The sequence below is a fragment of the Xenopus laevis genome, chromosome 3S, assembly GCF_017654675.1.
Source record: "Xenopus laevis strain J_2021 chromosome 3S, Xenopus_laevis_v10.1, whole genome shotgun sequence".
Classification (NCBI taxonomy): Eukaryota; Metazoa; Chordata; class Amphibia; order Anura; family Pipidae; genus Xenopus; species Xenopus laevis.
The window spans coordinates 26,164,325-26,180,848 of NC_054376.1; the positions used below are offsets into that span (position 1 = coordinate 26,164,325).

At 41.4% G+C, this 16,524-nt stretch overlaps 1 protein-coding gene across 1 annotated transcript; it reads right to left on the bottom strand.

The window, feature by feature from the left end:
* Window positions 1-1,437: 1,437 nt before the first annotated feature.
* On the bottom strand, window positions 1,438-2,320 carry tcim.S (transcriptional and immune response regulator S homeolog). Its single transcript, XM_018255100.2, has one exon. The coding sequence runs from the start codon at window positions 2,151-2,153 to the stop codon at window positions 1,863-1,865; it is 291 nt and encodes a 96-aa protein (XP_018110589.1). The 5' UTR covers window positions 2,154-2,320; the 3' UTR covers window positions 1,438-1,862.
* Window positions 2,321-16,524: the final 14,204 nt, after the last annotated feature.

The following is a 16,524-nucleotide window of genomic DNA, read 5'->3' on the forward strand; positions in this document are numbered from 1 at the left end:
AACCCATAGCAACCAATCAGCAGGTAGAATTTACTGGTCCCCTATTTAAAAGCAAACATCTTATTGGTTGCTATGGGTTACTGCTACTGGGCAAGCTTAGTGCCTTATATATATATATATATATATATATATATATATATATATATATATATATATATATGGGGGTTGTTCAACTTTGAGTTAACTTTTAGTATGATATAGACTATAGAGAGCGATATTCTGAGACAATTTGCAATTGGTTTTATTTTTTGTATTGTGTTTGAGTTATTTAGCTTTTTATTCAGCAGCTCTCCAGTTTGCAATTTCAGTATTCTGGTTGCTAGGGTCCAAGTTACCCCAGCAACCATGCACTGATTTGAACAAGAGGCTGGAATATGAACAGGAGAGGACTGAATAGAAAGGTGAGTCATAAAAAGTAGCAATAACAACATATTTGTAGCCTTACAGAGTATTTGATTTTAGATGGGGTCAGTGCCCCCCCCCATTTAAAAGCTATAAAGAGTCAGAAGAAGGCACAAATAAAAAAAAATACATATAAAAAAAATGAAGGTCAATTGAAAATATTGCTTAGAAATGACTATTCTATATCATAGTAAAAGTTAATCCATTCCTTTAACCCATGTATTTGTTATAAGGCTGTAAGTAACTGAGTTCCCCCATTATAACAACCCACAACACTTGATTTTAAAGGCAGGAATAAAAGTTTAGGGTGTCCTTTTCTCCCAAGTCCCTAAAGGACTACCATTCCCATCATTCCCAGCTCACCCTATGGATAAACATTACCTATGACCACAAAACCAACTGCGATCTATACAACACTCCCCAGATGTGTGTCCAGAATTGTGCTGCTTTTTATTTTACATTATAACACACTCACCTACAGAGCTGTTCTCTTAAACACATACACTTCTCTTTTACTACGAAATGTAGAACACATATAGGAGATTTTTAACGTGTACACCTGCGCCCGTCCTGTTGAAACTGAACTACAACTCCCAGAATCCTCTGTCTTGGCCTTGGCAGGTGATTGGGACTGTAAGCGGAGATGCATGCTACTTACTATTGTGCAGGTAATTCTGGTATACATTGCAATTGCAGCACAGCTAAGGATGATGGGACTCAAGTAATAAAAGGAGCAAAGATGGCAGCAGATCTTGTAACCCCTAGCAACCAGATGTTGGCTTTCAACCAGGAAATGCCACCTGACCATGGATGCCTAAACTTTTATGGCATATCTGTATAATGTGCTGCATCTAGCGCTGCCTAGAACACTATGTAATATAGAGAGTTGTAAAGTAAATAGCAATTTAGAGAAAGTACCATTTTAAGCCCATGTACAGAAAGCCTTTTTCCCTGTATAGTGAGGGTTGTACTGATTATGATATTGTACTGGAATAATAGCATATGTAGAACACCACAAAACGAGAGAGGCGAGAGTTAAAATAATAATAAGAATAATAATTTATTCAGCAGATAACACACACACAGGTATAAATATCATCACTGAGTTGAGTTTATAGCAGCAGAAGAATTAAGAGTCAATGTGCAGCAGTATGAAGCCACACAGTGCTCTGCTACATGTCTGTCACTTCTTGTGGGCTGAGCCCCATCCCCCCATAGCTGCTAATAGCTAGGGGGGTCCTCCTTCCTATGCCCGAGCATCTCCGCCTGCCAGGATGGGCACCAGTCTTTGCAGCTTCTTCAAACAGTCCGGAGTCTGGATCTTTAGCTTTTGTGGCTGTCAGAGTGTCAGCTCTCTGGCCAACTATCTCCAAGCTGGAGTGTGAGCTCTTGGAACCAGTCTGAATACTGGAGCATCATATATTAGAGCGATTAGAGTGTCAGTTCCACGGGCCAGCCCTTCAGGTGATGACCTTGAGCGGAATCTTGCGGAGCTTGAGGAACTGCAGGATCTTGTCCCGGGTCCTCTGCCTGAGACTCTGCAGAGCCCTCGCTTTCTCCTCGCTGTCCTGGTCGACGCAGAAGATGATTCGAGCTCTGGCTTCGGCTTTTTTGTCGCCGGATTTTTTGAAGAGCCGCTGCAGGGAGTCCTGGTCGACCCCTTGGAATATGTTGGCGGCGGCAGCCTTGCGGGAGGCGGTGTCGAAGTGGTAGCCGTGCACGGACGGGCTGACTCTCAGAGACACAGACATGGCTTGAGGCTGTGTGTGTGATGAACCGCAAACAATCACAGGTGACTGAGAAACAATTGCTTGTGAATTAAAATGTTCGCTCTTCCCGTATTTATATCATTCTCGAGCCACAGGGCGCCGCCCACACTCCTCTCGGGGAGGGGCCGGGGATCTCATCTGGCAGTAACCATTTCCTTTCCCCGGGGAGTATTGGCTACATTCTCAGCTACTCCCAGCATCTTGTGCTCATAGGAACGCTCTTCATCTGCCTTCTTGGGGCCACAGTGGTCTCTTCTACCTTTAGAACTGACTGAGCTGTGCAAGGGATTTCCTTTGCTCTGTATTCTCTGCATTAGCTCTGCAAGCTGCCCCTTCTGTCTGTGTTACAATACACTATCCCTATGGCAGTTATCTTTTCCCTGATCAGCATTGTATCTGCAGCTCTGTGGCCTAGAATTCATCTGTTGGGTATATGATATTGGAGTGTAAGCTCTGCAAGCTAGGATTCATCTGTTGGGTATATTATATTGGAGTGTAAGCTCTGCGAGCTAGGATTTCTGTGTTGGTTATATAATACTGGAGTGTTAGCTCTGCGAGCTAGGAGAAATCGGTTGGGTAGATAATATTGGAGCGTAAGCTCTGCAAGATAGGATTCATCTGTTGGGAAGATAATATTGGAGCGTAAGCTCTGCAAGCTAGGATTCATCTGTTGGGTATATGATATTAGAATGTAAGCTCTGCAAGCTAGGAGAAATCTGCTGGGTAGATAATATTGGAGTGTAAGCTCTGCAAGCTAGGAGAAATCGGTTTGGTAGATAATATTGGAGCGTAAGCTCTGCAAGCTAGGATTCATCTGTTGGGTATATGATATTAGAATGTAAGCTCTGCAAGCTAGGAGAAATCTGCTGGGTAGATAATATTGGAGTGTAAGCTCTGCAAGCTAGGAGAAATCGGTTTGGTAGATAATATTGGAGCGTAAGCTCTGCAAGCTAGGATTCATCTGTTGGGAAGATAATATTGGAGCGTAAGCTCTGCAAGCTAGGATTCATCTGTTGGGTATATGATATTAGAATGTAAGCTCTGCAAGCTAGGAGAAATCTGCTGGGTAGATAATATTGGAGTGTAAGCTCTGCAAGCTAGGAGAAATCAGTTGGGTAGATAATATTGGAGCGTAAGCTCTGCAAGATAGGAGAAATCTGCTGGGTAGATAATATTGGAGCGTAAGCTCTGCAAGCGAGAAGAAATCAGTTGGGTAGATAATATTGGAGCGTAAGCTCTGCAAGCTAGGATTCATCTGTTGGGTATATGATATTAGAATGTAAGCTCTGCAAGCTAGGAGAAATCTGTTGGGTAGATAATATTGGAGTGTAAGCTCTGCAAGCTAGGAGAAATCTGTTGGGTTGATAATATTGGAGTGTAAGCTCTGCAAGCTAGGATTTCTGTTGGGTATAGAATATTGGAGTGTGCCGTATGTGATATTGGAGTGTAAGATCTGCAGGCTAGGATTCATCTGTTTGGTGTTTGATATAGGCATGTGATTATTTTGGGAATATATGATTTATAAGTGTCTGCTTAAATTGGAGTGTTAACTTTCCTATAGATTAATCCTTGTTTGCAATCTGTTTATATTGGAGTGTAAGCTCTGCTGGATAGGATTTATCTATTGGGTATACAGTATTGATAGGTATCTGTTTATATTGGAGTATAAGCTTTGTTGGCTCAGATTTATCTGTTGGGTATACAGTATTTATAGGTATCTGTTTTAATTGGAGTGGAAGCTTTGTTGGCTTGGATTTATCTTTTGGGTATACAGTGTTTATAGGTATCTGTTTATATTGGAGTGTAAACTCTGCAGGCTAGGATTAATCTGTAAGCTATACAGTATTTATAGGTATCTGTTTATATTAGAGTGTAAGCTCTGCAGGCTAGGATCTATCTGTTGGGTATACAGTATTTATAGGTATCTGTTTACATTGGAGTGTAAGCTCTGCAGACTAGGATGCACTGTTTATATGACAGCGCTGCAAAATATGTTGGCGCTATATGTAATAATACATATTAATAATAATATAATGTTTCTAGGTCTCTGTAAATAATATTCAAGTTGTCCTTTTCGTTGATGTCCATCTACTGTCCCGTGTAGATTGTAAGCTCTTCACAGCATGGAGCTCACTCCAACCATTCATTGAAACCCTTAGCATTATTGCATTTATAGTCATGTTTGCATTCACACCTTGTGCAAGCTGGGCAGGCTAGGATGAATTAGAAAGCTATATAATATGTACTTATTATCTGTGTATACTAGAGCGCAAGCTTCGCAGGCTAAGATTTATTTGTGGACTATGGGTTATTTTTGTGCATCTTTATAAATTGGATTGTAAACCCTGCAGCCTAGATTTCCTTTTGTTGAACATATATTTTATATCTTAGTCTCTTTAAAAATTCAACTTCAACTATTCATCGAAAACCTGCCGAATTGCTGTTTTAGCCTATGGTGGAGTCATTTGGAGTCAATTGGTGGACTTTGAAAAAACGTTGATGTTTTTTTGGGGAAAAACTTAGATTCCAATTCGATCAAATGCGCTACTACTTTGATTCCTACGATTCAAATTCAGCCAAATCCGGAGCTATTAGATCGAAAAAGGACGTATTCGGCCAAAAAAAAAAACTTCGACTTAATTTCTTAGTTTTTCAAATACGAATTTTGACCCTTGATAAATATGCCCCAAAGTGTAGGGGCCCTTAAAATGAATTTGCTGCATAGCTCAGTAACTTCTAGTTACACCACTGTAACCTACAGATTCCCCCGTGCCAAATAAAAAGCCTGCCCTCTGCTTTAGACGCCAGAAACCCCCCAATGTTTGATTCCCGTCCCAGCGGAAACCACCCTCTCCCAGCAACTTGTTATCAGCCTCGCTGGAAAAATCTGCTGAGCTTTACCGGCCGGAGTAAAGTGTTATTAAGCAATGTTACACACGCAGCAGCACTCTACTCCACCTTGGCATTCAGCAAATGTAAACTGGCTGCAGTGATTCAGTGTGTGTACAGTGATTCAACGTGTAACTAAGGAAAACAGGGGAAAAGGGAAAAAAGATTTAGTAGAAACAACTGCCATGCGTTATAGCCTCCGAGTCTTGGGGCTGCAAAAAGAGAAGCAGTTGTATGGGCACAAATGCCATTTGCCTATTGTTTACAGTGGGAGAACCAAAGGCAGTAGAACCTCCATTTTACGCTTTTCAGGGGACCAGAAAAAAATGTATAAAGTGTAAAATTCAGGAAAATGTAAAATCAGGGAAATGTATTATGCATAATATATAGGTGTGACCACAAAACAACAATGTAAAATGAAGGAAAACTTTAAATCGGGGGATGTAAAATTGAGGTTCTACTGTAGTTAAAGGGGAAGTTCACCTTTGAGTTAACTTTTAGTATGTTATAGAATGGCCAGTTGTAAGCAACTTTTCAATTGATCTTCATTGTTTATTTTTTATAGTTTTTTGAATTATTTGACTTTTTCTTCTGACTCTGTTCAGCTTTCAAATGGGGGTCATTGTCCACGATTGAAAAAAGACGAATGCTCCGTAAGGCTACAAATGTATTGTTATTGCTACTCGTCTTTTTATTTAGGCCCTCCCTTATTCATATTCCAGTCTCTTATTCAAATCAGTGCATGGTTGGTAGTGTAACTTGGACCACCAGATTGCTGAAATTGCAAACCGGAGAGCTGCTGAATAAAAAGCTAAATAATTCAAAAACCACAAATAATAAATAATGAAAACCGAATGCAGATTGTCTCAGAATATCCCTTTCTACATCATGCTTAAAGTTATTTAAAGGTGAACAACCCCTCTAAGATTTTGTATATATTATATATACAGTATATAAATATATATATTTATATATATACATATATATATATATATATATATATATATATATATATATATATATATATATATATATATATAATATATATACAGTATATTCCTTAGATTGTAAGCTCTGTTGAGCAGGACTCTCTATATATATATCTGTACTGGCCAGTACTGGTACATGATCTGCTTGTTTCTATATACACTCATTTATTGTACAGTGCTGCTGAATATGTTGGTGCCTTATAAATGCCTGTAATTAATAATAATGACAATAATAATAGGGATGTAGATATTCAGTATAAGCAATGTGATCTTTCCACTTTTTACAAAGACGGCCCCGCCTAAGGTGTTGACCAAGTTCACTATTTCCAGCCCCAGGTGAGAGTATCCCTTTGAGATGTTACCAAGCTACAAATAACAGCCTGACGTTATTGTCAAGTTGAGAGGAGAGTGCGAGTAGAAATGAGTGCTTTTTCTTAGAAACTCATTTAGCCTGTAATTGTTACACATTACCCCAAGAGAACAATAAAATAGTCAGGAGCTCAGTTACCATTTCCTAAAGTAAATAGACATCCCCAGGGCCATCACTTTGAAGTATTTTAATCCTACTGACACACAGGCTTTTGTGTTGGGTTTAAAGGGTAACTATATTGCCCACTATATACTGCTAATAACTCATGAGCATGATATATTAATGGACATCACAATGGTTTGGGGATTAAACATTAAATCCCCAATGTTGAAAACTATACAATCTATGCCTTTTTGTAGTGACTGAACAATTTTGCTTTAATGCAGAATCAATGCAATTAATGCAAAATTCATTCATTCATTTTTTCCAGAATTTCTCAAGCATGTTGCAGTACACCGATTTCTGCATCATTGGTGTTGCATCTGGCAAGGGAATCAGCACTGGATTCACTTTACACAGTTCAGTTGCACGGGGAAGCAGTATTAAAGGAGTTATGAAATCCCCTTTCAGAACCACATTTAATGCACCGCCATAAGGTGCCCTATTGATCCGTTCCTGGCCTGAGAAAGCAGAGTAGCCCCTAGGTTGATGGTCTTCATCTCTGGTATTAAACCCTATAAATGAATATGGCTCAAAATGCCATTTTATATACTGAACTTATTGCACCAGCCTAAAGTTTCAGCTTGTCAATAGCAGCGATGATCCAGGGCTTCAAACTTGTCACAGGGGGTCACCATCTTGGAAAGTGTCTGTGACACTCACATGCTCAGTGGGCTCTGAGCAGCTGTTGAGAAGCTAAGCTTAGGGGTCGTCACTAATTATCCAGCAGAACATGAGGTCTGTCTGTAATATAAGCTAAGGCTGATTATTAAATTCTGATGCTAGTTGCACTGGTTTCTGAGCTACCATTTAATTATCTGTATTAATTACTAATCAGCCTTATATTGTGACATTTCTATTCTATTTGTACTGTATATTGTGAGTGGGTCCCTAAGCTCAGTAAGTGACAGCAGCACAGAGCATGTGCAGTGAATCAGCAGAAAAGAAGGTGGGGAGCTACTGGGGCATCTTTGGAGACACAGATTTTTGTTACTAAAGGGCTGTGGTTGATTTGGGCTGGTACAGAAGCCCAAAATGTAGTCTTCAACATTTCTAGCCTACATCTTAAATTAAGCTTTAGTTCTCCATTAAGGTAGCGATGCTTTGAACTCTTGAAGGAAGGAGCATTAGTATTGAAAACTGATCAGGTCCTGGTTAACAACACACGTGCCCCATGTCTGTGATCAGAACCAGGGAGTCACCAATCTTGGACATGAAACATGGGGGCAGTTGATGAAGGGGCATTAGATACAGTTCAGGAGGGGGCTCTTTGTGGGTAAGGGCACAAGGAGTGATTGTTCCTGTTAATTTCAGGGGTCCCTTATTCATTAGGGTAGGCTGGACCAGTCCATTGGCACTCATTTCTGGAAATCAATCAAAGATGCCAGGACATGCTGTACAACAGCTGGTGGGTCATAGGTTGGACATATCTAGCAATGGTTATAATGGGATGATTCTGGGGACCAAGGACAAATGCCCTATCTGCCCTACCCTATAAGCAATTTCCCGGTGGAGTCCTTTACATATTCTTAATACCTTGTGCATACAGCACTTGTGCCAAAATATTCAGTGGGGCCAGTGAGGAGGAAGGCTAAATATAGAACAAAGTGGTATATCAGGATGCAGCCTATATAAAATGTTTACATGCCACGAGGGATGGGAGTAGTTATGTTTAACAAGAACATCAACAATAACACAGCCCTCTCTGTCCTCACATACGGCCAGTACAGCCCATGCAATGCCACACACTATGGCGTCTGTAAAAAGCATTGAGATCTTCTATATATCATGATGTAAACGTCACATGGCATAAATATAGTAGAGAATAATGATGTTGGAAAGCTGTCTCCCAACAATTATATATTGAAATCATATGTCATTATAAGTCCTTGGAAGCCTTCAATTTCACTCCCCTCCCCGGTGCCCAAGAGCGAAGTGCCTAATTTGTCTTAAAGTAGCTGCCATTAGTTCTACATGTATAATAGATGTTGGTGGAAGCAATGTCCGTACCTTGAACTATCTGATGCTCATTTAGGCCATTTTATGCTATAAAACTTATGGATTCTTTGGTGCAGAATCAAGCTAAAAATTGTTTAATTTTTCCCCCATTAGAAGCACCTAATCACCCCTTGGCCTGTGTGCCAGTAAATCTAGCGCTGGACTTTCATAGAAAGGCTTTCCGTAGCATGCACCTGATAACAACTAGAAACATATTGGTGCCACAGTGATTTTGCAATTAGGGAAATAGTCACAGTTTAGTAATACAGGTATGGGACCTGTTATCCAGAATGCTTGGGGCCTGGGGGTTTCCCGACACTGTGCCAACACCTATTATTCTCCATGGAGTGTACGTGTGTGCCATCAGTGAGAGGGTTAGGGACTGTTGAGTGTTGAATTGTCCTGGAAGTTGATGCTCAGGAAGGGCAGAGAGGATTCTCCAACAGAAAGACCTTGGGCACAGGGAGCTTCCTCTATTGTATTGTATATTGAGACGCCAAGCTGGGGGGGGGGCAGACTATAAACAGACAGACAAGCATATTCCTGCACTTATCAGCCTCTTGGGCGGCCTGTTCTAAAATACAGGAAAGCCCTGCAGCACCAGGACTTAAAAGTGCAGGAAAAGTTAAGACTGTCACTTCTATGAATGGGCACAGCTTTTGAATGGGCACAGCCCCCGGCACAGAGGCACTTACTGGAAAATCCTCATGCAGGCCTGTTATGTCGGAATATTTACAAGTGCGTGGCATTTAAGTAAGTTATTATTGTCAGAGGCTACTGTGTGCAAACTATTCTTACTGCCATAGATTGCATACATTGTGCTTTTCTGTTAAGGGGGGAGATCATCTTACAGTAAATCTTTACTATGATGTACAGTGTTGATTTGCGGTTTGGTCTTCATTTTTACTTTTTATAGTTTTTTAATTATTTACATTTTTCAGTGCAGCTGGCAGGATTGGGATTTTAGGGTAAGGTCACACTGGGCGTTTCGGGGAGATTTAGCCGCCTGGCGACAAATCGCCTGGTCTTTGTGGTGACCAATTTCCCCCAACGCCTTCCCTCACTCTTGCGAGGTGCGACTTCGGAAAACGAATCCCTGCGTGTGCTTAGCGCCGGCGATTTTTTATTTTAGCCAGCACAAGAGTGAGGGAAGGCGTTCGGTGAGATTGGTCGCCGCAAAGACAAGCCGATTAGTCGCCAGGCGACTAAATCTCCCTGAAATGCCCAGTGTGACCTACCTTTAACAGCTATCTGGTTGTTGAGGCTTTAATCCCCTTAGCAGGCAGGAAGAAGTTGAAAAGTCAAAATAGCAGAGGGTCTGAAAACAAATATAAGAAAATCAGCAAATCAGAATAATATTAAAATAAATGCCTCATAGTTAGTAGCAGTGGGTTAATAGTCTCTGGACTGTGGCTTTGGGATAGCAGGTATAGTAGGGAGAGATGGTGCCTATAGTAACAGTGGGATAATAGTCTCTGGGAAGGGAATGTGACTGTGGGATAGCAGGTATAGTAGGGAGAGATGATGCCTATCGTAGCAGTTGGATAATAGTCTCTGGAAATGGAGTGTGACTGTGGGATAGCAGGTATAGCAGGGAGAGATGGTGCCTATAGTAACAGTGGGATAATAGTCTCTGGGAAGGGACTGTGGCTGTGGGATAGCAGGTATAGTAGGGAGAGATGGTGCCTATAGTAACAGTGGGATAATAGTCTCTAGGAAGGGAGCGTGACTGTGGGATAGCAGGTATAGTAGAGAGAGATGGTGCCTATAGTAACAGTGGGATAATAGTCTCTGGGAAGGGACTGTGGCTGTGGGGTAGCAGGTATAATAGAGAGAGATGGTGCCTATAGTAACAGTGGGATAGTAGTCTCTGGGAAGGGAGTGTGACTGTGGGATAGCAGGTATAGTAGGGAGAGATGGTGCCTATAGTAGCAGTGGGATGATCTCTGGGAAGGGATTGTGGCTGTGGGATAGCAGGTATAGTAGGGAGAGATGGTGCCTATAGTAGCAGTGGGGATAATAGTCTCTGGGAAGGGACTGTGGGATAGCAGGTATAGTAGGGAGAGATGGTGCCTATAATAGCAGTGGGGATACTAGTCTCTGGGAAGGGAGTGTGTCTGTAGGATAGCAGGCGTAGTAGGGAGAGATGGTGCCTATAGTAGCAGTGGGGATAATATTTTCTGGGAAGGGACTGTGGCTGTAGGATAGCAGGTGTAGTAGGGAGAGATTGTGTCTATAATAGCAGTGTGGATAATATTCTCTGGGAAGGGACTGTGGCTGTGGGATAGCAGGTATAGTAGGGAGAGATGGTGCCTATAGTAACAGTGGGGATAATAGTCTCTGGGAAGTGGCTGTGGGATAGCAGGTATAGTATAGAGAGATGGTGCCTATAGTAGCAGTGGGATAATAGTCTCTGGGAAGGCACTGTGACTGTGGGATAGCAGGTATAGTAGGGAGAGATGGTGCCTATAGTAGCAGTGGGGTGATAGTCTCTGGGAAGGGACTGTGACTGTGGGATAGCAGTTATAGTAGGGAGAGATGGTGCCTATAGTAGCAGAGAAGGGACTGTGGCTGTGGGATAGCAAGTATAGTAGGAACTAGGAAGAGATGGGGCCTATAGAAGCACTCAGGCCCATAGATTGTATCACAATGCAGAGAATGCAGGCAGTCAGACCGAGGACCACATCAACGAACCAATATGGTTCTTGATACAACAAGGTTTTTAAACCTGCCTGGTCGATATCTGGCCAGTTTTAGGCAACATATCTATCGGGGAAGCCCGTTGAAGGGCCCAAAACACTACCCAACTTAGTCTGTCAGCAGCTTATATCGGCCTGTGTACAGGGACCTTTAGTGGCACTAATTTACAGAGAATGGGGTTTGTGGTTACTAATCAAACTAGAGAATGTACTGTCCTGGAGAGATGTCTTATCATGGTGACATACAGAGGTTAGTCAAACAGAGCAACCAAGTTATGTTTGCAGGTATGAGGAAAATGATGCTAACGGAAGATAAGAAAAGTTGACCAGCAAATTGGTAGATGGAAGTCAAAGAAGAGATGCTTGAATGTGAGAAGTAGAAAGTTGGTCAACAAATTGGTGATTGGAGTGTGAAAGTGCATATGTGCACCAATCACAGGTACCTTGTGCCAATTTCATGGTGCAAGGCTTGGGCCAGTTTAATCGGTGAGTAATTTATCAGAAATAAAATAGGTTTCACACTTTGAATCCATCCTTATTCTTAGGAATACACTATATTACTTGGTAAACCAAGTTGCCTTATTTACTGCTAGTTCTGTTTTCCTTGCACCCTCCTTGGTTTGGGCTTCATGTTTCTGTTAATTTAAAAATCTGTCAGTTCCAAGAAAACTCCTCTTAAGCCGTCCCTAAAGTGATCCCTATCACGTAGCACTCATCAAATGCAGCCATTCTCTCAGAGTTGTCATGATGAGCCTCCAGAGAATCACTGACTGGTCTGCCAGCCGTCATTCCACATTCAATTGTTATACTGCTTCTTCTACAGCATGAATATGGTTCGTTTAAAGGAACATAGTCTTCATAATACAAAGATTTCACTTCTAACTGAAGTCCTTAAGATGGATGGAGAGATGGGGATTCTTGGTTTATTCAACTCACCATCCAACATATACAGTTTGGCAAATCTGTTGATGGCCAAATGGTTCTGATCTACAGACCTCTAGGGTGTTGGGAAGGAGATGTAGCCCTTATAGGTCTGTACCCATACACATGTGTACTGATAAGAACCATCAGTGGGCTAAAGATTCCATCAAGACTAAGAGACAGATATTTTCATACACTAACCAGTTATCCCTAACCAGTGGCTCCTGAGCAACATGTTACTCAACAAACAATTGGATGTTGCTCCCAGTGGCCTCAAAGATGGTGCCTATCTTTGAATTCAAGGCTTGGAGACAAGTTTTCATTGCATAAAAATCAGATGTACTGCCAAATAGAACCTCCTATAGGCTGTCACTTCATATAGAGGAGGTCCTTATTTGGCAACCCCAGGAACTTTTTTAATGATTGTGTTGTTCCCCAACTCTTTTTACAATTACTTGTGTCCCATGGGTAAAGGTTGGGCACCCCTACACTAAGCTGAACAAAATCCTTGATCATAATTCTCCATGTATGACCATCTTGATGTGGACACACCATTTGGATGGGTCCTCTGCCTACTGGGAACACTTACTGCATGATTTGGGGTTCCAATAGTGTAAAGCATCCCACAGTTTGGTGTACCAGTTATTTAAAGCAATAGGATGGAATTGATATTGTATTTAGGAACCCATAGAATGAATGGGCAGTAGTAGTAGTAGTAGTAGTAGTAGGATTGTAATGATAGAGAATAAGCATGCATATTATGGAACAATGCAAAGTGATATATGGAAAGGCAATAAAATGAATAGGTTTTTGCTGGGTTTCTTCATTTAGGAATCAATTATTTTCCTGAGTGAAATTAGCTTTGTGAATAACATATATCCCTAAACACAAAGACTGTAACGTGGAAATTCAAAGGGCCTGAAAATGACACATCTGTAATCTGCAGAACTCGCTCCCTTTTGCTCAGAAGCTTATTTTAGCTTTACCTATCACGTCCTGGGATGGTGGGAATGGGAGGAAAAATACGAGCATTCTTCCCTAAAGACTACAGGGAAACTCTCATGAACCCAAACTCTATTTCAGTGAAGTCTTGTGTTTACTGGAAAAGAGAGAAACCTTTTAAAACAACACATTTAGTATACGCTCTGTTTTATTGATTCATTAGCTATGTTTATGTTTTCGCCTCTACTCTGGAAAATGTAATATACAGGTAATACTATACCCTTAAAAAAGCTTATTTAGAAATAAACCTTCCCAGAAGAAATCAAGATATGAGAAGAAAGGGGGATTCATTTTAAGGGCTATGTCACCTGCTCCTAAAGTTTTCAATGAAAAACATAAAAAAAAAACCACTAGAGGTCTATAGGATAGGCACTGCCTAAAGCTGCCCCAGTTTAGGGATGCACCGAATCCAGGATTCGGTTCGGGATTCGGCCTTTTTCAACAGGATTCGGATTCGGCCGAATCCTTCTGCCAGGCCGAACCGGATCCGAATTTGCGTATGCAAATTAGGGGCGGGGAGAGAAATTGCGTGACTTTTTGTCAAAAAACAAGGAAGTAAAAAATGTATACCCCTTCCCATTCCCAATTTGCATATGCAAATTAGGGTTCAGATTCGGTTCGGTATTCAGCCGAATCTTTTGCAAAGGATTCGGGGGTTCGTCCAAATCCAAAATAGTGGATTCGGTCCCAGTTTTAATGCTAAATTGTCAAAATGAAAAAGTCTATTGCAAGTCATAAACATTTTGAAGTTGGCTTTACTGTAAGAACTTTGGTTCTGGGCTAAATCAGGCTGATCCAATATTTTGCCCATTGTGCAGACTAGCTCATTTTGGGGGGCTGGGCAGTACTTAGCCAATCAAATTTTCCAACTTGCCTGATCAATATCAGACTGAACCCTGGTCACTTGTTAATTTATTCAGCATTATTTTGCACTCCCGAGTCAATAGACTGCTGACTAAATTGGCAATCAATATCTGCCTGTCATTGACACAATTACACATTCTACAATGGAGAACCTTCCTACATAAGTCAGAACCACCAGCTTCAAGTAAACGCATACTTCCCAAACTGTCCCGTTTTTTCACGGGACAGTCCCATTTTTGACAGCTCAACCCGCAGTCCACACTGAATAAACAGAACAAGATACAAAGTTTCTAAAACTTAATTGGCTTTTGGCAGAGAGCCCAGAATATGTGGCAGGTGCACATAAATTGCACCTTCCCGCCGGCTACAATCTAAATCGCCGGCGGGATGGCACTCGGAGCGATTCATTTTTCAAAGTCGTCTGAAGTTGCCTCAAGAGGAAGTACCCTTATGTCCCACCCACTGCTGAATCTATTTTATTTTGAAAATGTTTTATTTGATTTTCATATTAAACAAGTAATAACATTATGACAGCAAATATTATGCAGATGAAGAAAGACATGTATTCAATATGATGGCATAGTGAGATTGAAAACGGAATACAATTTTAAGAGACTGACAACAATAAATTGAAAATAACAAAAATTAACTAAGCCAGTGGAAGTAAACATATTAAAAGAAAGAAAAATGCACTGCTGAATCTAATGGTGGTTTAGGGACTAGGTAGAAAAAGCATTTACCATGCATTCCTCAACTTTATATGGGTCCTTGGCTAAAAAATGTTCCTGGTAAAAGTAACATAGTAAGTTAGGTTGAAAAAGACACATGTCCATCAAGGTCAAACTTTTATAGGCCCAGTAACACTAAAAAAATTAAGTTAAAAAAACATTATAGCCCCCTCTAGTACCTCCTTCTTCCAGCACAATGTTAACTATTTTGAATGCTTTATTAAAAAATACCATAATGAATATCTGCTTCCGGTTGTGCTGTGTCTTCAGAAATAGGGCGATATGGCGACATGCCCTCATTTTTATCCTACGTGTGTGTGTGTGCTCCACATCTCCTGAACCAACTTCTTCTTAAGCCGGAAGTCAGTTGCTGTAGAGGAATTTTCAGCCTGCAGGTTTTAACTTTAATTGTGATTTAAGGCAGCACCCAGGTCAGCCATAAATCCTCTACAGCAGCCCAGCAACAAGGACCCATAAAAAGTTGAGGAATGCATGGTAAATGCTTTTTCTACCCTGTCCCTAAACTACCACTAGATTCAGCAGTGGGTGGGATAAAGAGCAGGACATAGGGGTACTATAAGCACAGTTTAGGCAATAGCAGTACCAGCCTGGTGAGAATACCCAGTGCCAGCGCAGGAACTAACAGTGCCAGGAACAGAACCTCCTGTAGCAGCTGTGAGAGGGTTAAACAGTGCTATCAGCTGGAGGGAATGTTTAATCCCAGGATGTTCCCTGAAAAATTCTTTCAATATCCGGGGAATTTAAGGGAAGAAGGAGATGAGCTAAAATTACCCTGGAAAGACTGCAAAGCAGGGAGCGAGAGTGAGGGTGGGGAGATGGGAGTTTGCAGAAAGGGTGGGCGAGAGAGGGGCTGAGATAAAGTGTAAAGGCAGAATTTCCAGTTCCACTGTGAGACTGGACACTGTAATGAAGAACAATAGTTTCTTTTCACTACATGTATTTATTATAATGTGCCATTTAAATTCATAATTATAGGAATTAGTGGAAGAGAAAACTTGCACTTCCTTTCACTACTATAGGCAACATCTCTCTCTACTATACCTGCTATCCCACAGCCACAGTCCCTTCCCAGAGAATATTATCCCACTGTTACTATAGGCACTCTCTCCCTACTATACCTGTTATCCCACAGTCACACTCCCTTCCCAGAGACTATTATCCCACTGTTACTATAGACACCATCTCTCCCTACTATACCTGCTATCCCACAGCCACATTCCCTTCCCAGAGACTATTATCCCACTGTTACTATAGACACCATCTCTCCCTACTATAACTGCTATCCCACAGTCACACTCCGTTCCCAGAGACTATTATCCCACTGTTACTATAGGCACCATCTCTCCCTACTATACCTGCTATTCCACAGTCACACTCCCTTCCCAGAAACTATTATCCCACTGTTACTATAGACACCATCTCTCCCTACTATACCTGCTATCCCACAGCCACATTCCCTTCCCAGAGACTATTATGCCACTGTTACTATAGGCACCATCTCTCCCTACTATACTGTTATCCCACAGTCACACTCCCTTCCCAGAGACTATTATCCCACTGTTACTATAGACACCATCTCTCCCTACTATAACTGCTATCCCACAGTCACACTCCCTTCCCAGAGACTATTATCCTACTGTTACTATAGGCACTATCTCTCCCTACTATACCTGCTATCCCACAGTCACACTCCCTTCCCAGAGACTATTATCC